This window comes from Puma concolor, chromosome E1 (genome assembly GCF_028749965.1).
Source record: "Puma concolor isolate L17-30 chromosome E1, mPumCon1.1.hap2, whole genome shotgun sequence".
NCBI lineage: Eukaryota > Metazoa > Chordata > Mammalia > Carnivora > Felidae > Puma > Puma concolor.
In genome coordinates this window covers 25,181,573-25,203,256 of record NC_141680.1, presented here as the reverse complement: position 1 = coordinate 25,203,256, position 21,684 = coordinate 25,181,573, and the positions used below count along the sequence as shown (strand labels likewise).

At 50.8% G+C, this 21,684-nt stretch overlaps 1 protein-coding gene across 2 annotated transcripts; it reads left to right on the top strand.

Moving 5' to 3' along the window:
• Nucleotides 1-315: 315 nt before the first annotated feature.
• On the top strand, nucleotides 316-19,938 carry MRM1 (mitochondrial rRNA methyltransferase 1). Of its 2 annotated transcripts, none has more exons than XM_086686744.1 (5): nucleotides 316-1,291; nucleotides 1,509-1,602; nucleotides 3,286-3,418; nucleotides 3,520-3,639; nucleotides 19,257-19,938. In XM_086686744.1, the coding sequence occupies exons 1-5, from the start codon at nucleotides 729-731 to the stop codon at nucleotides 19,274-19,276; spliced, it is 930 nt and encodes a 309-aa protein (XP_086542870.1). In that variant the 5' UTR covers nucleotides 316-728; the 3' UTR covers nucleotides 19,277-19,938. The 2 variants fall into 2 exon arrangements, with proteins under 2 accessions (XP_086542870.1, XP_086542869.1); XM_086686743.1 differs by lacking the exon at nucleotides 19,257-19,938 and adding an exon at nucleotides 4,065-4,737 and having other exon boundaries at nucleotides 327-1,291.
• Nucleotides 19,939-21,684: the final 1,746 nt, after the last annotated feature.

The window sequence follows — 21,684 nt, the reverse complement described above, 5'->3', positions numbered from 1 at the left end:
TCTGTGTGCTGAGCAAAGAGTCTGGTGATTACCTATGGGCCAAGGACATCAGTTGGCTTGTCAGCAGGTGAAGGAGAGGCACAGAGCTGTCACTTGGAGAATCAGCCGCCACGGGATAGGAAGTTACTGCTGGCGTCCTGTTGACTGATGCTGAGGATTTGACAAGGCAGTGGAGGTGCAGAGGAGGGGCTGGATGCAGAAGCTTCTGAGGAAAATCCCCAGCACCTGGTGGTGGACTGGATGTCGGGGGGGGGGGGCGGGGGGGAATCACCACGACTGACCTGGTTGGAACACATCCCTTTTCAAGTGGCTTTTGCCGGTGTCTGGGTGAATGTGGCCCTCCAGCCTTCTGGGACCTCGAAAGGCACAGAATGATGCCGGTAGTAGGTGGCAGCCCAGCAGGTCGCGGTACAGAGAAGGCTGCGGCTCAGCTAGTCCTGCAGGAGGCGCTGTGGGCACCGCCTGGCGGTCGGGCATGCGCAGTGCGTCAGCGGGCAGGGGGCGGGCCGCCCGAACCCGGAAGCAGAGTAGCCCACGTGGGAGCCGGGGAGGGGCGGCCTTGGTTAGGCTACCTGGTTGTGGGTAGTCTAAGTCGAGAATCCAGGCTATTCGTACTCTGAGGGGGCGAGGTGGAGACGGCCATCGGGTGTACTTCGCCAATGTTGGGGACCCGGAGCGGGCCGCGGCGGGAGTGACCAATCCTGATGACGTAGCAGGGGGCATCGACCATGGCACTGCTCTGGGCCTTCAGGGGCGCGACCTCGCGGTTTTCGGGTCGTCTGCTCGCGCGTCATTCCTCTCAAGCGGCGAGGCGTGGGGAGCGGCCCGGCGGGGAGGAGCTGAGCCGCCTGCTACTTGATGACCTGGCGCCGACCCCGCGATCTGCGGAGGGACTGGAGCGTCTGTTTGGCCTGTCCCCTTGTCTCCTGGCTCTGCGAGCTGCTCGTCGCCGCGTGGCCAGGCTTCTGCTCCAGGCCGGCAGGTCAGGGTTGCAAGGGGAGCGGGCCGAGCTGCTCCGGGCGGCAGAGGCGCGTGACATACCAGTTCTGCGGCCCAGACGGCAGAAGCTGGACGCCCTGTGCCGCTACCAGGTCCACCAGGGCGTCTGCATGGAGGTGAGCCCGCTTCAGCCTCGGCCTTGGACTGAGGTCGGGGAGGCGAGGCCAGGCGACGACCCCCGGCAGCTGTGGCTTGTCCTTGAAGGGCTCCAGGATCCCCGGAACCTTGGGGGCGTGCTGCGTTCTGCTCATTTTCTCGGAGTGGATAAAGTCATCACCAGCGGGAGAAACAGGCATGGACATCCCTTAATCCCCATGTGCCCCGCTTTGGGGCACAACCGAGTTTCTAAGCACCTTGACCCTTGATCCCTCGCCCCATCGTCAGCATTCTCACCCTTAACCCTTGGGGGCCAGGGCCAGGGAGGCGGGGCGGGGAGGTGGGGGTTGGCTAGGGCAAAGCACCGGGTTTGAGATTACCCAGTTTAATGCAGGGCATGGGGAAATTTGCAGCTGCCCACTCACTCCAGTAGTCAGCAAAGCCAGCGCGGGGGCTATGGAGGTGATGGACCTGTTCTCCACTGATGACCTGGCCGGTTTTTTACAGGTAATGGCGGGGAGGCGGACGGTGGGTAGAGAAGAAACGAGACAAACTCAGTCTCTCCAAGGGCACGCATCCAGCAGTTGATGAAAGAAGGGGAGAGAAAGGGGAATGTTGGCATCGTTTCCTATGCCCTTCTAAATCCCTTTTGGAAGGGAAGGATTCTGGAATTTTCAAAACCATAAGTAGGGCAGAATCTGAAGTTAAAGACTTCCTAGCTTCATTCCCTTTACTGTACTCCTTCTCCAGGCATACCTCTTTGCCTTGGAGGCTAGTATACCTCAGATCCTCGCTGCCTACTAAGTAGGTTTTCAGTAAATGGTGTGATGGACTGTGAGAAGCTGGTTGGCAGGAGTCATGCATTCTGAGTGGGGGCACAGCCTGAAAGGCTGTTTGAACAAAGACAGATTCACTTATGCCTTTCTCCCGCCCACCCCCCCAACCCTACAGAAAACCAAAACCCAAACAAACCACCACCACCACCAACAACAACTTTGATATCCAGGAAGGGGTAAACTTAAGTAAAGAAACCCCTTCCCTGGTCCAGGTTTCTGTCTTCAGTTGTGCTTCTACTGATGGACACAAGGGGGCAGTCTTGCCTTGCATTTGACTGCTCCCATGACCATCTGCCCCCCTAGGTCTCCCAGGCCCAGTCCTTGGATCTCTGTTCTGTATGTGTTCATTTCATGGTTTCATCCAGTCTCAGGGCATTAAATACCACCTATGCTTGGCTGCCTCCCAAATGTATATGCTAGCCTGGATCTGACTTCTCAACCCCAGATTCATATTATCAAGTTGCTTACTCAACAGCTTCTTTTGTGGTCTGAGGGGCATTTCAAACTTCACATTTTCGAAGCCAAGCACTTCCTTCTGTAGACTTTGCCCAACTCGATCAATGGCAACCGCATCCCTTTATTTAGGCCCAGTGCTGTGGTGGCCTTGATTCTTCCTGCTTGCCATGGCCCACCCTATCCACAAATTCTTTTGGTTTTACCATGAAGGTATTTTTGTATTCCCACCAATCCTCCGCATCTCTGCAGCTCCCACTCTGGCGCAGCCCTCCATCATCTCTTGCCTGCATTATTGTGGGAATGTCCCATCTCTTGCCATTGGCTCTCAACCCAGCAGGCAGAGTGATTCTGTTGAAACATGTTACTTCTCTGCTCAGAACCTTTCAAAGCCTTCACATCTCTCTCAGAGAGCAAAAGCCAAAGTCCTTCTAGTGGCCTTTGAGGTCCTACCTTATGTGGCTCTTTGTTCCCTCTCCTGTCTCCCTCCCTCTCGTCCTCCCTCCCCACCCGCCACCACCTTGCCACTCCACTGTTCCTCCCATGTGTCACATAAGTGCCAGCCTCAGCCTTTGCACTTAACTCATTTCTGCCTAGATTAATCTGCCCCCAGATGTATGCTTGGTACTCCTTCATCTCGTTCAGGTCTCCACTCCAGTATTGCCTCAGTGAGGCCTTCCCTGATCACCCTTCCACTGGGTAGCTGGGATTTGGGCCCATTTTGTTCTCTGCCCTGTCCCCATCACTTAGAACAGAGCCTGCCCATTCTAGAGGCTTAATAACCGTTGATGAATTGAATGGATCAGCAAGGGAATGACTATATGCGCAAGACCAGCTCCTCAGCTGGGGCTTGAATGAAGGTTTCGTTACCTAGAACTTGATTTCTTCTTCCTCCTTTCAGGCCAGAGCCCGGGAGGGCTGGCTCGTAGCTGGCACAGTGGGCTGCCTGGGGCCTGAGATTTCCTCGTTCTCTGAGATCCCTGTCACTAGCTGCTTGGAGTTCCTCTGGGACCGGCCTACTGTCCTAGTGCTGGGTAGGTAGATGTCCCCACTTTTCCTTGTTCAGATGTGCATGTCCAGAGTGCCCATGTGTCCAACTGGGGCATCCTTAATCCTCTGCCTCTATGCCCTGCAGGTAATGAGGGCTCTGGTCTGTCCAAGGAGGTACAGGCCTCCTGCCAGCTTCTCCTTACAATCCTGCCTGGCCGGCAGCTGCCCTCTGGACTTGACTCCTTGAATGTCTCCGTGGCTGCAGGTGAGTCTACTGTTGCCTGACTTCTTGCCCTCTGACCACACATGTTTTTACCCTCAACAATTTTCCCTGTCTTTCTGTGCCTCAGTCCCTTTATGTGCCAGATGGGGAAAATGCATCTTTTTTAAAAAAATTTTTTTATGTTTGTCTTTGAGACAGAGACAGAATGTCAGCAGGGGAGGGGCAGAGAGAGAGGAAGACACAGAATCTGAAGCAGGCTCCAGGCTGTCAGCTTAGAGCCTGATGTGGGGCTTGAACTCATGAGACATGAGATCATGACCTGAGTTGAAGTCAGATGCTCAACCGACTGAGCCACCCAGGTGCCCCAAATGCATCCTTTGAGGATGAGAAGAGGGAGTGCTGACACGTGGTCCTTCCTCTTCTCCATCCTCTCTCTTCCCCTTTTGTCCTTTTGTCTGTCGGTGCAGGAATTCTTCTTCACTCCATTTGCAGCCAGAGGAAGGGTTTCTCTGCAGAGAAGAGAGAGCAACTTCTCTAAGACCCGCAAGGAACCTCAGCCACATCAGCAGGGCCCAGAGTGGCTCAGCACCCAGGACTGTCCTCAGAACCAGAACAAGAGAGGCATAATGGGGGCTGACTTGGACTGTCTGAGGTGTGTGTGCTAGAGGGCACACACACACACATGATCGAATATACTGGAGTCTCTTGCCTGAGAGTGCACCCAGGCCCCTGTTTACTAGGCACTGTCTTGTAGGGCAGGAAGCTCTGCGATGGAGACCAAAGGAAAGTTCAGTTTCCTGTTTTGATTTTGGACTTGCGGTTGGAAGTGGCAGCTTGTTAGTCTCCAAGATTGTGCTGGGATAGAGGGTCTCTTTCCTCCTAGGCCCTGCCTGGAAGTCAAGACATACAAAGGGAATTGGGCAGCCTAGTCCAGGTGTCCTATTCCTCTTGAACCAGTGTGAGAATGTAGAGGAAGGCCTCGTTCCTCTTGTGGACTAGACGGGTACAAATCCAGCCTCCAACCCTGCCTGCCCCAGTGGGGGCCTTGAGCACGAGGCTTCATCCTGCTGTCCCTCACAGGGCTCTTTGTGAGGATCCAGTAAAATGTCACCTGGGCCATTCTGTCCCATTCTTCCACTAGATGGCAGCCTTGCTCTTTGATCTGTAGTCTCTTCTGGAAGTTTTTGCAGCCACCTCTGGAGATTCCTGGCTGTGGCCCCCAGAGAGGCAAGGGAAAGATTAGCAAACACCTCTCACCTTACTGGCCTTCCAGACCTCCTCACCAGTGACTCATCAGTCAGTGTGCACCTCTGAGAAAGGAACCAATGAACCAGAGCCCTGGCCTTTGGTTCTGTGGAGTGGTGGGGACAGTGTTGCTGTTTATTGTACGACCCACATGGATTTGGTGCTCCTCCCACAGGGTCCCACAAATGGAGCAGAAGCCCCCGGTATAAGTAGTTTAGAGCAGTCTTGGCTACCCATTGGAACCACCTGGCAATCTTTCAAAAACAACTCACACTGGGGACCCACCCCCAGAGAATCTGATGTAATTGGTCAGGGGGCAACCTGGGTATCAGGAGTTTGAAAGCCCCCCCTCCTGCCCCCAAATGAGTCTAATGTGTAGCCCAGGCTGAGAACCACTGGAATAGGGGCTCCAGGACCTCAGCAGTATTGACATTCTGGGCCAGATAACTCTTTGTTGGATGGCTTGTCCTGTGCCTCATAAGATGTTCAACAACATCCCTGGCTTCTACCCACTGGATGCCAGGAGCACCTCCTGCCCCCCCGTGTGACAACCAAAAATGTCTCCAGACGTTGCCACATGTCCCCTGGAGGACACAATCGCCCTCATTGAGAACCACTGCTCTGGAGTATGGATCCTGGAGGACAGCAACCTAAGTTAAAGTCCTAATTGCTCTGTCACCTTGAACAAGTTCCCTTCCCACCCGAGCCTCAGTCTCCTCATTGGTGAAGGGGGATCACCCTACCTTCCCAAGTTGTGGGAGGATAGAGAGGGCAACATGAGCTCAGTGCCTTCCACACGATAGTGCTCAGTAAGAGGTACCACTCTTTTCTCTTTGGAATGAAATTATCTTGGGATTCCCATTTAAAAAGACATTTGAATTTGTTTTAAAAGGGCCCAAGATTGCACGGGCGCCTTGGTGGCTCGGTTGGTTAAGCATCTGACTCTTTACTTCTGCTCAGGTCATGATCGCATCGTTCGTGAGATTGAGCCCCACGTCAGGCTCTGTGCTGACAATGCGGTGCTTGCTTGGGATTCTCTCTCCCTGTCTTTCTGCCTGTCCCCCCACTTGCTCGCTCCCTCTCAAAATAAATAAATAATAAAATAAAAGGGCCTAAGATTGCTATAAAGTCAAAGTTTTTCCTCTCAAGAAAGAAGAAGAACCTTTTCATAAAACTCCATAGAGATCTCTACCACACTGGTACCCTTGAGCTGTCTGTCCCCAACTGCCACACAGATTCTGACCCTGGCATGTGTCAGCCTTGGGCATATCACACTGCCTCCCCTATCTATGCTGCACTCTTAGCCAAGATCCTAATGTGGTTTTGAACCTTGGCTACACCTTAGGTGGGGTTGGGGGTATGTGTGGTGGTGCAGAGGGGGACAGCTTTAATATTCCAGCTGCCCAGAGGCATCAGAATGATTAGATCAGAATCTCTGCGGCAGGAGCCAGGTCCCATGTTTTTTAGAGCTCCCCGGTTGATGCTAGTATGCTGCCAGATCTGAGAATCACTGGTCTTCAAGCCACCTTCTCATGTCCAAGAAACTGCTTCCAAATCATTCATACCTGCACTTTTGAGTGCATGCCTAAAAGTTTGGGCCAGTCGGCCTTTCATCTGTCCCTAGGTTCAGAAGATGGTGGGTCGAGCCCTGACTCTATTGGCTTCTTACCTGGATGCCTTCTCAGCCTCTTCATCTATAAAATGGGGATAGTGCCTTCAGTACCTGCTCCAGCCAACCCCTCCCCAACAAAGATTTGTAAAAACAAAATGAGAGAGTATCAGGAAAAAGCATTCTGTAAACCTAGGCACTGTGCACCCCAGGACTAGCACATGATAGTACAGACATGGATATAATGGTTCAGTTTATGTATCAAGTTGCCTGGGCCACAGAATGCCCAGATAGTTGGTCAAACCTTATACTCAGTGTTTCTGTGAGGGTGTTTTTGTATGAGATTGACATCTAAATTTGTAGACTGAGTAAGCCAAAGTGCCCTTTCCAGTGTGGGTGGACCTCATCCAATCAGTTGAAGACCTGAATAGAGGGAGGAAAAAAAAAAAAAAAAAAAAAGCTTCTCCCCTAAGAATTCTTCCTGCCTTTTGGAACTGAAACATGGGCTTTTTCTGGTCTCAAGCCTGCTGGCCTTTAGATGGGAACTGCGTCATCAGCTCTCCAAGGTCTCCAGCTTGCTGTTCTCTGCAGAACCTGGACTTGCCAGCCTCATAACCACATGAGCCAAGTTCTCATAATAAATAAGCATTATATGTGTGTATATAGATAAGTATACAGATATATATATATCACCTGTTGGTTCTGTTTCTCTGGAGAATCCCAACTAATAGACTTGATGGAAATGAACTGAGATGTCCTGGTGTTCCCTCCATGTGGCAGTAGAGAATCGAGCTCTGCTCTCTGGGAACAAACCCATCATGGAACCTAGAAGTTGGGGTTTGGGGTACTTGGGGTTCAGAGCCTGCTTTCCTGCCCATGGACTCCTATGTCATGTCTGGAACCTTATCTAACTTGTTTTGGGCATGTTGTTCAGTTTTCTGGGTCCCAGTAGTCCGAGCCATCTAGAGGGCCACTCTTGGTGCTAAAAGCCAGGCACAGGGGCTCCTCTCTGCTTCATCCTGTGGGCAGCAAGCCAGCTGACCTCTGGAAAGGCAGGCTCACTTGAACTAAAAGAGGCCGTAATTACCTGCCATGCACACAGGTATGTAGTTAGGTCATGCAAACCAGGCATTTCCAAAACGAAGCACCTGAGACCCTAAGGCAAAGGATGAGGTCTGAATTTCTTTGTGGTGGCCTGATGCATACAGGCTGCTCAGCAAGTATGGTTAAATACACAGGAGCTGGGGCAGCTGTGGCTGTGGGTATGAAGGCAGAGGCAAGGTGGAGGTCCATCCTCTGCAGGGCAGGGTAAGGATGACCCTGAAGAGCCACATTTAAGAACGTGAGACTGACTGTTAAGTAGCTCTTGCTTTGAGTTCCAATTCTGACTTGCTGGTAGTGTAAATATGGACATATCCCTTAACTTTTCCAACAGCCTCCACTTCAGAGGATCAGAGTGCAGATTAAATGAACTCACTCATGTAAAGCCCTCAGCCCAATCCTGGAGGAGCATGGCAGCTGTTTTTGCAGCACCTGAGCTGCATGGGCTCCGCTGTCCTGCCACCCTGGCCTCAATTTCCCCAGAGACTCTAAGACATATTTCAGCTGCAATACACAAGGAGATGTACTCCTGAGAGCAGCTGAAGGGGGTTGGAAAGGGGAGGGGGTTGGAATGACATTGGCAAGATCCTCCTTTGTCAGGCCTCCCCAGCCAAGAGGGAAAGGGTCTCAGAAGGTTGGTATTCCAGAACAGCTGAATTGTGGCCAGCACCCCAGTCCCTTGCAGGGCTGGAAATTTGTTTGTTTGGTTGGGTTTTGGCAGGAGGGGAAATTGCCAGCTCCTTTCCCCGAGGCTGAGGTCCTAAACTAGACCCTCCCCCATCACTCTTGCAGGGCCAGGCGCCAGGGATCCCCACAGTTTGTAAATGTAATCAACCTTGAGGTCTCCGGCTTCCACAGGTGCAATTAGCATGCCCATCTGCTAATCCCTGATTAATGATGTTTACAAACATGGGACTCCACTCACAGAGTTGCTCAGCCCCTCCCTCTAGGACCTGGAGGCAGGGCTCTTCCTAACACACACCCCTCCGTAAACACACATACTCTTTCAGGGCTGTGCTCCTCTCCCTCCCCTTTCCCAGGCAGGGGGCAGAGCTGGAGTCCCTCCTTGGAGTCACCTGGCCCAACTCTCATTGCACCCATGGAAAGAAGACCCAGAGAGAGCACACAGGGAGACCATGAGGTTTGGTGGTAGGGCTAGGCTCCTGTTCTTCCCTCTTTCTTACCCATTCTGGAACCTCTGGGTACATGGGTGGGCCCGCTGCCTTTATTCACCACACCGGCTCCAGCTCTGGGGCTACACGTACATGTCTCTCTGCATGGAGGGTCCCAAGGGTTGGGATCCTCTACCTGTTCCCAGACAGAGGAACATTCCCACTCCGCCCACCTTCCTGCTGAGGACTCTTGCGGGCCCACGCCAAAAAGCACAGTAGCAAAAATATTAAGAATGCAGACTTCTGAGTCAAGAAGGTCCTGCCTCCAAATGTTGGCTCTACCTCAGGCCAGTCACTTAATCCAATTGAGCCTCAGTTTTGTCACCTATAAAATGGAGATAAGGATAGTAGGTACTACTACTACAAACATAGTTTGTGATGATTCATTACTGGATTTAGGAAATTGACTTGGCATAGTGCACGGGACATAGTAGGTGCTTAATAGTACAAGCTTTTTATTGTAGGGAAGATGATGATGATGATGATGATGATGATGATGATGATGATGATGATGAAAATGAACAGAAGCATCTGAAGCTACAAAGATGCCCAGGGACTTCCTCTTCTCCCCTCACCCTCCTCTCTGGGGAGAAGGGCAGGTCCCAGCTCATTACTGGTGGGGGCTAGGGTGGAAGTGTCAGATTGGAATCACTCCTGGGTCTGTTCACAGCTTCCCTGTTTCATTAACACCTCCCTGGTGGTCTTCAGCTCATCCTCCTGGGGGAGGTGCTCCAGAAAGTTCTCACTACCCCCTACTCAGCCAGAGCTCAATGTGCCCCATTCCTAGGTCTGGAATCAGATGCACATAGAGAAGGTTTTATGTGGCAGAGAGGTGGCCACTGGCCAGGAGGCTGTCACTATCCCCTCCCCTCAGGGTCCTGGAGGCCTGGTCAGGAGACATAGTACCTGGGGCTGCCTCTTTCTTTTTCCTCCCCATCAACCTCTCATCAGTAAATTCTAGTCACCCAGCCCCACTGTATCCCAATCTGGACACTTCTTCCTTTCAAATCTGTGACTTGATGTGAGCAGCACCAGCTTGGGTTCTAATCCTGGTTCACCTTTTCCCAGCTGGATGACCTAAGGAAAATCGCTTATTTTCCAGGACATTCAGTTGCTTCTGTAAAAACAGGGACACCATACCTATAGCAGGGTAGCACAGGGCTCAGAAAATTGTAAATTCTCAATAAGGCAGCCATTGTTATTTTGCAGGCACAACAACTAATCTCTGAATTATATTTTTAAATCGCAGAGCCCTGTTTAGCCAACCGGGGTGGGTGGGGGAGTAGAGCCATGTTTAGAGAAGCTCCAGTTAATTGTCCCAGTTTCTTCCTCAGACTGGGAAAAAGGAGTGGGTCTGGGCAATGAATTAGGACCAGGAGATTACTATCTTGGGCTCTGGGAAGGCTGCTTCTAAACAATGTTCCTCTCCAGACACTCCAAGAAGGATTCTGATGGAAATACTATGCCCTCTCTGTCACAATATTCCATTTCAGAGGAGACCCTTCACCAGCTGTGGGCCAGGATGGAGGGGCTGGGCCCAGCTGCCCCCTGCCCCAACCCTGCAGCTGGCTGAACTTGGCTGGCCCTGCTTTCTCCTGCCACCTCTGTACTTCCTCTTCCCTTCAGGCTCCCAGCTCTTTTGCTGAGGTTTGTGGGTGTCAGAAGAGAGACTCCATGAGAAGTGTCACCTTTTGTGGTTGATCTGTAGTCTCAAAAAAAATGTCAGTTGGCTGAGCAGTTTCCTCTAGAAAGAAGAAACCAAGGCACAAGTCTGCATATAAGGGAGGCAGCAAGACAGTGGGCTTTGTCCCTTCTTGCAAGTAACCCCCAAGCCCCCACAGGCCTCTGTGGAGCAGACATGAAAGCCCCTCCCACCTCTAGGAATCCCCACTCTTGTCTTTTACATAATCAAGGCAGGAGTTGGTTTCACTCCTTTTATATTCTCAGGTCTCAGCCCAGGGCCAGGCACATACTGGGTATTTAAAAATCACAGATAAGCACATAAATGGGTCCTGAGGTTGGAGACTAACCGCCTCTCCCTCCTTTTCCCTATTGTGGGTTGGAGGCAAATAGCTCAATTCCAGATGGCCCTCCCCTTCCACTTTTGGAGAAGACAAGACACAAATGATTCCCTAGCCACAGCTGCTCTTGATTCTCTGCAACAAAGGAGCTAATCGAGAGTGAGGGGATGCTCTGTAGAACCCTTCAGCCCTCGACCCTGCTGAGACCCATCTGCATCCAGGCCCTGCACAGATGCCCTTCCCATAGATGGGGGGACTAGCTGGGGGTCAGGCACAGCAAGGGGCAGGATCTTGTTTGAATCAGAGCCCTGATACCAACACACATACTTAGAACAGTCTCACTGCAGTGGGTATGGGACCCTGAAGCCATGTGCACAGCAGGGTGATGGGTGATGGTGATGATGGTGATGATACTAACATTTATTATGTACTTACCATGTGCTAATGGTTTTATGTGCCTTGTCTCATTTAGTCCTCATGATGATTTGGGGTAGGCACTGTTATTACCTTTCGTTTATAGATAGGAAACTGGGGCCCAGAAAGGTTAAGTAACTTACCTAAGGTCATGCTGTGACAATCAGAAGGGTTTGTAGGGGGTGGGGGATGGAAGGTGGGGAGCTGAGCTTAGAAGGAGAGAACTTCCAGCTCAAGCATCAGCTAGGAGGCCTTCAGTTGAGGAGGCCAAATCTGCACACAGCCACCCTCCCCCCACCCCCACAGCACTAAACCCTCCCCCATGTAATACCCCTAGCCCCTCTCTCCACTCCACTTCTCCTGAACCATCCTGACAATCTCTAAGTGGGGCATCCTGCAGAGGGGGGTGGGGACCATGTCCTTCAGCTTGCCACGTGGCTGTGGGTGGTATGCCCAGGCTGGAGGTCAGAATACACAGCTCGAGCTACTGTGGGGTGCAGTAAAGAGCCTGGACTCCCAGAGACACCCAGATTTAGGTTTAAGTCCTGGCCCTGCTCCCAAACCAAGGCTCAGGCCTTGGTCCAGTTTCTTAACCTCTGAGCTTCATTTCCTTTCTGTAAAATGGCACCAGTAATCTTTCTCCCAGGGTTGTGCTGGGGCCTGAAAAAAGGTGCTCACGGCACATGGTAGGCCTTCAAGAACTCTTCCCAGCCTGCCTCTTCCTTCTTTCTCAGGGCTTCCGTCTGTGTCTGTCTCCTTGCCTTCCTAGCTTGGGGTCTGGTGCCTCCCCTCTCTCAGCTCTGCCTGTTTTTTGATGATCTCTGTCATGTCTGCCTGTCACTGGGGGCTCCCTGTTGCTGCTCCCTTTCTAGGGCTCTGTCTCTATACCCTTTCTGCCCCTCTCCTCTCCTCTCCCTTGGCTCCTGATACCCTGGGGGCTGATCGATGGCAGCCGCTGGTTATCGATTGGAGTGGGCGTCCAAGTGTGGCTGCTGGAGGCCGGTATTGATGGACAGGATTGGTGCCCAGGCTGGGCGGAGTGGCAGTTGGGGAGCCTGGGGCTGCAGGGGAAGTGGGGCTCCCCCTCCCCTGCCAGGACCTGGGATGGGAGTCCTTAAAGCTGCAGACCCTACCACTAGCATGGGGGTAAAGGATGGGACAGAAGGTCTCTGAGGACAGAAGGCCAAGGCTTGGCTCATGCTGTCACTTAACAAGATTTACTGAGCACCTACTATGTGCCAGCTGGGGATATTAGCAGTAAGCAAGTCAAAAATCAATAAGTAAAATTATGTAATGTGTTATGCAAGAAATAGAGCAGAAGGAAAAGGGTATGGAAGTGCAGTGGTTGGGAGAAGGTGCTGTCTTAAATGGTGTAGTGAGGGAGGGGCCTCCTTGAAAAGGTGACTTTTTTTTTTTTTCAACGTTTATTTATTTTTGGGACAGAGAGAGACAGAGCATGAACGGGGGAGGGGCAGAGAGAGAGGGAGACACAGAATCGGAAACAGGCTCCAGGCTCCGAGCCATCAGCCCAGAGCCTGACGCGGGGCTCGAACTCAGGGACCGCGAGATCGTGACCTGGCTGAAGTCGGACGCTTAACCGACTGCGCCATCCAGGCGCCCCAAAAGGTGACCTTTTAAGTAAAGACCTGAGGAGAGTGAAGGAGCAAGCCATTTGAGAGCATTCTGAGCAGTAGAAACACCAAATAAGTGCAAAGACCCCCCTGTCAGGGGCCATGCTTCATATGCTCTAGGCTGGGGGTATGGTGTGCCTGGAGTGGGGTGAGGGATAAGGAGAGCAGGAGGAAATGGGTAGGAGAGGGAATGAGGGCAGGGGCCCTATAGGGCTTGGAGTGGACAGTCAGTCTGGGGATGACAGTTGTCCCAACTCCAGTCTGAGAGGCCTGAGCAGCTTCCACCAACGGTAGCTTCCAGAACATGGTTCTGCTGCTTCTGAAACTCCATGTGTGGAGTTTCACACCAATATCCCAGGCCCTTCACTGCTTGGTCAATGAGATAAATGCTCACAGGTTGGATTCTGTGGTTGAGTTGAGAACTCAGAGACATTTGGCAACTTGCCCCAGGTCATGAAGGAAATAGCAGAGCTGGGACTCAAATCCAATTCTGTCTGACTCCAAAACCATTGCTTTTTCCTTCTTTCCTGGTTACCATCTTAACCATTTTTAAGTGGATAATTCAGTAGTTAAGTTTACTCACATTGTAGTACAATAGACCTGCAGATCTTTTCCATCTGAAACTGAACCAAAACTCTGTACCCATTAAATAAGAACTCCCCACTCCTCTTGCCCCAGCCCCTGACAACCATCACTGTATTTTCTATGTATCTATGTATGTGACCTTTTTTTTTTAAATGTTTATTTTTGAGAAACAGAGAGTGCAAGAAAAGAAAGGGCAGAGTCGGGGGGGACACACAGAATCTGAAGCAGGCTCCACATTTTGTTTATCCATTTATTGGTTGACTGACACTTGGGTTGCTTCCATGTCTTGCCTATGGTGAAAAATGCTGCAATGAACATGGATGTACACATATCTCTTTGAGATCCTGTTTTCAGTTCTTTTGAATATATACCTAAAAGTGGGGTTGCTGGATCATATGGTAGTTCTATCTTTATTTTTTTGAGGAACCTACATACTGTTTTCCATAGCATCTGTAACCATTTTACCCTCCCAGCAACAGTGCTCAAGGGTTCCAACTTCTTCACATCCTCACCAACACTTGTTATTTTGTTTTGTTTTGTTTTGTTTTTTGATAGTAGTCATCCTAATGGGTGTGAGGTGATATCTCATTACTGGTTTCATTTCCTTAATGACTGATGATGCTGAGCATATTTTCCTATGCTTATTGGCCAAGTATATATCATCCTTGGTGAAATGTTTATTCATGTCCTTTGCCCAAGTTTTAATTAGGTTATTTGTTGTTGCTGTTGTTTGTTGTTGAGTTGTAGGAATTCTTTATATTTTTTGGATGTTAACCCCTCATCAGATGATGATTTGCAAATATTTTCTCCTATTCTGTAGATTACCTTATCACTCTGTTGATTGTGTCCTCTGATGTACAGAAGTTTTAAATTTTGATTTAGTCCTATTTATCTATTTTTTCTTTTGTTGCCTGTGCTTTTGCTATCATACCCAAGAAACCATCACTGAGTCCATCCAAAATTATTGTTTTTAACTACTTCTCTCCACTGTCAGGAATTCTGCCAACACCTTTAGGTCAAATTGGGCAGGCAGTGACCCAGAGGGCAGGGCTGGAACCAGTGGGAAGCTCAGGGAGACAGCAGCTCAAGCTAACAGAATTCCAGAGGCTGAATGGGGTACTTTGGAGGTAGTGAGGTCCCTGTCACTGGAGGAATATAAGCACTCAGATGACCATTCAGGTAGGATGTTGCACAGAAACTTCAGGTAGAGGACGTTAAGGTTGGGTTGATGGCCTCTGATCTCTTGTAGAATTCAGCAAGGAAGGAGGGGGAGCTCAAAGCTTGCCAGTGAAGTGGGGTGGGGTGGGCAGGATGGCAGCTGACAAGTGTACCATCCTCTGTGCCTGGGGAAGTCTTGTATTGGGATCTAGGTGTGGAGGAGATTCCCTGAGTTCTTGTCATGCTGGAGCCTAAACCCAAGCTCTGACCCCAGATGGCCCAAGGATCTTGGACCCCTGGGCTGGAAGATAAGAGAGATGAAGAAGTGGCTCCTTCATCACCTATGAGGGGCTGCTTGTGAGCCAAATGGATGAAACAAGGACTTAAGAGCCTGGTAGACCTTGATTCAGGTACTGCCTGAGGCACTCACTGGCTGGATGAATTTGAGCAGTCTCTTTGACTTCTCTGATCCTCATCCTCATCTGAGCAAGGGGCTGCCACCTCTCTTATAGGGTTTTTTGCAGAATGACAATAACAGGTGGCTGGAGCCTGACACATCCTCAGTGAACTCCAGTGATCACATTTAAGCACTCATAATTGCCTCTCAGCACCCTCCAAAGCCAATAACCCTGAATGGGCTATATATTCCCTACCCTCTGGTGACCACTTCCCACTGTTCTTGGCCCTGGCCAGCCCCTCATTCCTTTTGAGGACAGGGAAATCCAGACTCCTGGATCCAGAACCCAGCTCAGCCATGACAGATACCTGAGCTGGACCAGGGGCCCTCTCTGGGCCTTGTGGGAAGTGCTGGATGGCAGTCTGATATCCTGTCTGTTGGTCCTCTGTCTCTGCCTGTCCCTGTGGCTACTAGGCCTGGAGCTTCCTCACTCTGGTTGTGCAGTCTTTCCCAGCCAGCCCTGCATTCTGTGACCTGACTCATCTCCCACGTTGCACCCAGAAATTTCCCCCACATTACCCCCAGCCCAGCCCATCATGGAGAAAAATCAAATCTCATTAAAGGCCATTGATTTTCCTCCAAATTTGCTGTGAGTACACTTCGAGGCTTCTCAGTATTACTGTCGGTTCCCATCTTCAACCCCTCAACCACCAACATAGCTTCCTCAGGGAAACTGAGGAGCATTGGGCTGGCAGGCAATAGGGAGTGTGAGAGGTTGTAGATACTGTCTGCTGGAGCCTCCAGCCCACTCTGGCCCTTCAGCGTGGCAAGACCCTGAATATGGCACTGATTTATTTCTCTGCCTGGTTACCCCCATCTTAGGCAGAGGGGTATGTGTTTCTGCGTGTGTATGTCTGTCCTTGTGTGTTGGTGTGTGATTTTGTGTCTGCATGTGTGTCTGTGGGTGTCAGCACTGTGTCTCTGTGCACCTGTGTCTATTTCTATATCTGTGTGTGTGTCTATAAGTGCGTGTGTGTATCTGCATGAATGCAGTGTGGAGTGGAGGTCTTGGCTTGCAGTTGAACTCTGAATGCTGTGCTGCCCATGAAACAGCCAGCCTGAAGAAGGGACTTGACTTGGGATAAACCCAACATATGGTTCTCTTCCTAGGGGTCAAGGACTAGGTAGGTATCTGGAGGAGGAGGGGGCACAGGCTTCTCTGCCCTCTCGCATTCACCCCTGCTGTCCCTTTGTCATCTTGGAAATGGGGCACCTTGCTGACTTTGTTGCAGTATTAGGTTTGGGGTTTGGGGGCTGGTGGGAAAGATTCCCAACCTAATGTTGGAGGCGGGCACGAATTCTTCCCCTCCTCCAATCTGAACTGAGAGTCCCAGGTGGGCATGTTTAAGTCAAATGGCCATATATTCACCTGGTGAGTCTGGAGAGAGTAGGTTAGGAGAGAAGATGGGCAGTGAGGGTGCCAGGGAGGCTTTGTGACATGGAAGGCATTCCTGTTTGCCCGGGTCATGTTTCTAGCATAAAGTCAAACATCAAGGCCAGCCTTAATGGGGAAAAAAGTCAAACAGGGCCCTTTGGCTTTTGGAGGGTGAAGTGACTTTCAGCTTGGCTATAGGCCGGGCCACTTGCCTCTAGCCCACCTGCCAGGGCCTAGAGGTCAGCCATGGTGCTGGACTGGCCTTCTAAACCCTAGGACACGGCTGAGCTACCCCAAGGAGCAGCCTCAATGGGGCCTCCTATAAATTTGGGGGTGGAATGGTCCCTGGTTATGCGTCCTCAATGAAGCCTCACCCACTACCCATACCCCAACCCTGTGCAAGACATGTCAAGTTCATGACTGTGAATGCATGTTCTCCCAGAGGCCTCCGCCAGGGAGCTGGGAGCAGCACTCTGGGTTCTGGGGACAGGCCAGATTTATGGCACTGGGAGAAATATTTAGGCCTGAGACAGTTTGGTTGTGTTAATTATGGAAATCTAAAGATAATCTATATTTAATGCTGAATTTTGTCAAATTTGCTAAAGAATTAGGGGAGCGTGTGCAAACAGTGACACTTCAATGAAGAACAAGGTGCAATTAAACTCTGAAATTTACAGTGGAATAATTGGAGAGCATGACAAATATAGTTATCAGCAGCAACTAATTAGGGGTCTGCTCGAGGTTTCTGGGCTTGATTAATCTCGCCTGGATGCTAATAAGTTATGCTGGGCAGCTGATACTATTTGTCGCCTCCTACTTTCCACCCTCTCTCCAGAGCTCTTGGGGATTGGGGATGTGACCCATTCGGTCCTTCCCTCTGTACAGCCTGGCCTAAAGGGGGAGAATAAGGTCACCAGAGCTCCTATGCTGAGACCCCCTTCTCCAACTAAGGATGGCATGGACACCTTGAGTGGCATGCCCCTGACCAGGCATCCTGGGGTCTTACTTGAGACTTGTTGGGATTGGGGGAAAGAGGGTTGGGGCTGAGTTTTGGGGTCTAGCTGGGCTTCACTGGGTCATATTTCTTCCCTCCCTGTTGACATGGCTCAGCCTGACTCCCACCTCTGTCTTTTACTCTACACCTCATGGGAAGGGTCAATGAAAGCCCCTGACTCCGACTCAAGAGAGATCCATACAACCGTTTCTTGGCCAAACACCCACCTCCTCTTTCCCTGCCAGGTCTCTGCTAATCTTCCTTACTGCTGATTGTGGCCAAGCCTTAGATCCACTGACTAAAGCTTAAGCCTGTGCTGGAGCTGTTATCTGCTGGAGTGTGGCCAGTACCCTGGGCATTGCTGCCAGGTCCAGCTGTGAAGCTAAAGCCATCCCCTTCCTCTCTCTGTCTCTCATCTTGTCTCTGATTCTCTCTGCCTCATGACCCAGAAACTTCCCTGGTCTCTGTGTGACTAGTCAGGAGTCACCCCTCAAGAACTCTCTTCTCCATTGCCCACCTTTCCCTCAGAAGTTCTCCTGTCAGGTCCCCCACCTGGGGTCCCCCAGGGCCATATGCATGCTGAACAGTCCCCCTTTCATCTCCTGCCTTTGCTCAATGTTGTCTGGCACAGGATGGGAACTCCAACTGGCAGCCTCAGAGGAGGTGAGTGAATCTAAAATGGGAAGTTGGACGAACGGCTTCTTTGTGGATGTCTTCAGTATGCCAGAACTCTCCAAGCGTGAGCGTGAGTGTGTGTGTCATAGGAGACTGGGACCCTGATATGGCTGGTGGAGAAGATAGCTGGGAGAAGGTGCAGGAGGAGGACAGGGGCCTCCAGAATGCCTCCCTCTGGTATCTGGGCCAGAGTGGTCCTACTCCTGGGAGAAGGAGCCATTGCTTCCTTGAGACCTCCGTTTCTCTTCCTGCTTGTGATCTGAAGAGTTTTGAGGTCAGACGCCCCTGGGCATGTGTCCCCGCCTTAGGGGTCCTGGGCTGTTCCTAACCATGTCAAGTCTTGATTTCCTTCTTGTGGAACAGGGATAATTACTTCAGGGCACTTGTCCCCAGGGTTACCAGGATCTCCAGAAAAGGGCGAGGAGCTGAGCAGGCCCTCAGTAAATGGGGCTCCCTCCCCGCTGCCTCTCTTCTTCCTTCTATCCCTCCCCTCCCCCAAATCTGAATTCCCTGAGGCTTGCACGGTTGTCCCTGTGGCTGTCAGACTCCTCCACCAGAGGGCGATAGGTGCTGCGGGCACAAGCAAAATGGACCCCAGTATAGGCTGCATCCACAATGGGCCTGCCTCGCCTGTGCTGTCTCCTGAACTTCAGGGCCGGAAGATTTGAGGTCAGGGAGTATTTTGTTCCCTTCTATGCACAGCTAACACACTCTAAGATTTGGGCGAAAATTAGAGAACAAGCTTCTTAACGTTTGTACACTGTAGCAAGTTTACCAGTCACCACTGACGTCCTGAGTCTCTGGGGCAAGGCTTAGTTGGCCCATTTTACAGATGAGGAAATATGAATTGGTCATTACTTACGTTTGCAGAGACTGGCAAGTCACAAGTGCAGAATGCATTGGATAAACCAAGGCTCGGAGCAAATTTGCTGAGGGTGAAGTGGCTTGTAAGAGGGGAGTTGGGACTCAAACCTGGGCTTCCCTGACTTCTAAGTTAGCAACTTTTCCTCTGACCCAGTTTTTCTGATCAATCAAGACTCTGGTATAATCCCTCCTTGTCCTGTCACAGCCCCTGCTTCTGAGGCAACTGGAAATGGTGCCTTAGGCTTCAGACTCCAGCCTCTAAATCCTAGGGGCTGTGTGTCCGTGGATAGATCACTAGCTCCTCTGAGCCACAGCTTTCTGTAAAATGGTCAGGTGATGCTTATTCTCTTCTTTGCAGGGTATTATGGGATGAAATGAGATGATGGACATAGAGACCCCTCTCCCCTAGGATGGGCTCCCTGTGAACCTGGGCTGGACGTTCCCCCAGGGACTCTTGGTCTGTCACTTGGAGCTGAGAGGAGGAATGCAATACCCGCAGGTCGCCTTCAGCCTTTCTCTGGGGGAAGAAGAGAGATGGGGTGGGGAGGGCTCCTTTCTCAGGAACCTCCAGCCCTTGAAGCTGCTAGAAGTGATCGGGCTCCGTTGCTATGGCAACGAGGGCCAGCCGCCTGCAGAGCCTTCCCGTGCCAGCCGCCTTGACCTCACTTAGGATGATTACCTTTCGGCAAATAAAATAATTGTGTTAATAAAGAGGCTGTTCGCCCCCTCATCCCCCACCCCGCTTGGCCTGTTCCCCATCCCCACCCCGGGGAGAAAGAGAGGCTTCCCCCACCCAATTACCCCTGGCCTGTGGGATGCCTTACTCTTAAATAAGTTGTTGATGGAGATCCTGGCTGGGTTTTAATTTTTGCTGATTTTAACCACCTCCCATCCTCCCCATCTTGCTTTCTGTCTTCTTGCCCCTACGTCTTTTTTGAAGTTGTACAGTTGAGTTAATATGACTCTTCTGTCTTCCTTCCATGGGGCTTCCTTCCACTGGGCCTCCCAAGCTATTACAATAATAAATTCTACTTACTGTGGGCCTGCTGTGTGTTATAGCCTTTACAAGTGCTTTCACACATGTCCTCTCCTCAATCCCTACAACGGCTGTGCAAGTCACGAACTTCAATACCACTTTATAGAGGAGAAGACCGGGGCTCTGGGAGAGAATATGTTTTGTTTTTTAATTTTAACTTATTTTTATTTTTTGAAGTCTATTTATTTCGCGAGGGAGAGAGAGTGAGTGGGAGAGGGGCAGAGAGAGGGAGAGAGAGAGAATCCCAAGCAGGCTCCATGCTGTCAACGTGGAGCCCAATTTGGGGCTCAAACTCACAAACCGTGAGATCATGACCTGAGCTGAAACCAAGGGTTGGCCGCTTAACTGACTGAGCCACCCAGATGCCCCTATTTATTTATTTTTAAATTGAAGTATCATCGACACACAATAGGACATTAGTTTCGGGTGTACAGCGTGGTGATTCGACATCTCTGTGTGTTATGCTGTGCTCACCAGAAGTATGTCTACCATCTGTCACCGAACAACACTATTACAATACCATTGACTATATTCCCTGTGCAGTACCTTTCATCCCTGTGACTTATTCATTCCATAACTGGAAGCCTATAGAAAATGTGTGTTTTGACAGGGCCAGGAACTTGGTCAGAACTCTGGATTGGAGAACAAGTTCTCCTAACAGGATATGGCCATTTAGCCTGGGAACGTTCGGTTCAGTCACTGGCAGACACACACTGGTCACTGGGCTGGGCTTCCAGAGGGTCAGGGAGAAGAGATGGGCCTATCCACAGAACATGCAAGATGCAGTGTGGCCAGTGCTCAGAGAGAAAGAAAATGATGGAGCCCCAGCTCAAAGTGCTGTGGAAGCAGACATCATGACAGATGCCCTGAGGGGGACAGGGAGGACAAGACTGGCAGTGGTGGAGATTCTGGTAAGTGGCTGACACTTTGCTCAGTGCCTCATGTTTGTTATCCCACATGATGTTCATTACAATCCCATTTTACAGATGAGAAAATAAGGTTCAGAAGGCTTAGGTGAATTTTTCAAGGTCACACAGCGGGTAAAAAGCAAGGATTCAAACCCAGATTTGCTTGACCTCCCTGCCCATGCTCAGTGCTTGTTTATCACCCTTCCTGCCAAGTCTGGGAACGAGAGGGAGAAGGCAAGGTGGGGCAGGAGAGGGGACACAAAACAGGCTTGGTGAGGCATGGAGCACAGTCTCCATATATGGATGGGTCTCTTGGACATCTAATGATGCTTTGGCCACTGTTTATTATTTTACGCTTTTGTTAAAAATACTTGCCAAGGGGTGCCTGAATGGCTCAGTCGGTTAAGTGTCTGACTTCTGCTCAGGTTTCTCTCAAGGTTTGTGGGTTTGCGCCCTGCATGGGGTTCTGTGCTGATGGCTTGGAGCCTGGAGCCTGCTTTGCATTCTGTGTGTCCCCCCTCTCTCTCTGCCCCTCCCCTGCTCGTGCTCGGTCTCCCTCTCTCAAAAATAAACATTAAAAATTTTTAAATTTTTTTTAAAGAAAAAGAATACTTGCCAAAGAGGGGTTAACAAAATTGTAGCCAGGATTAGTATCAGCAGTCTGGACTTGAGGCCCTTTGTAAGTGTGAGGCCCAGGCCAGAAACCCTTCCTCTTCTTCAGCTCCCTACCCCCTAGAGGCCCTGCCCCAAACAAAGTGACTGGGCAGGGGCAGGCAGGGGATAGGGCATGCGCTGGGCACACTAGGTGGCGCTCTGATATTGGTCAATCCTCTGAGCGACTG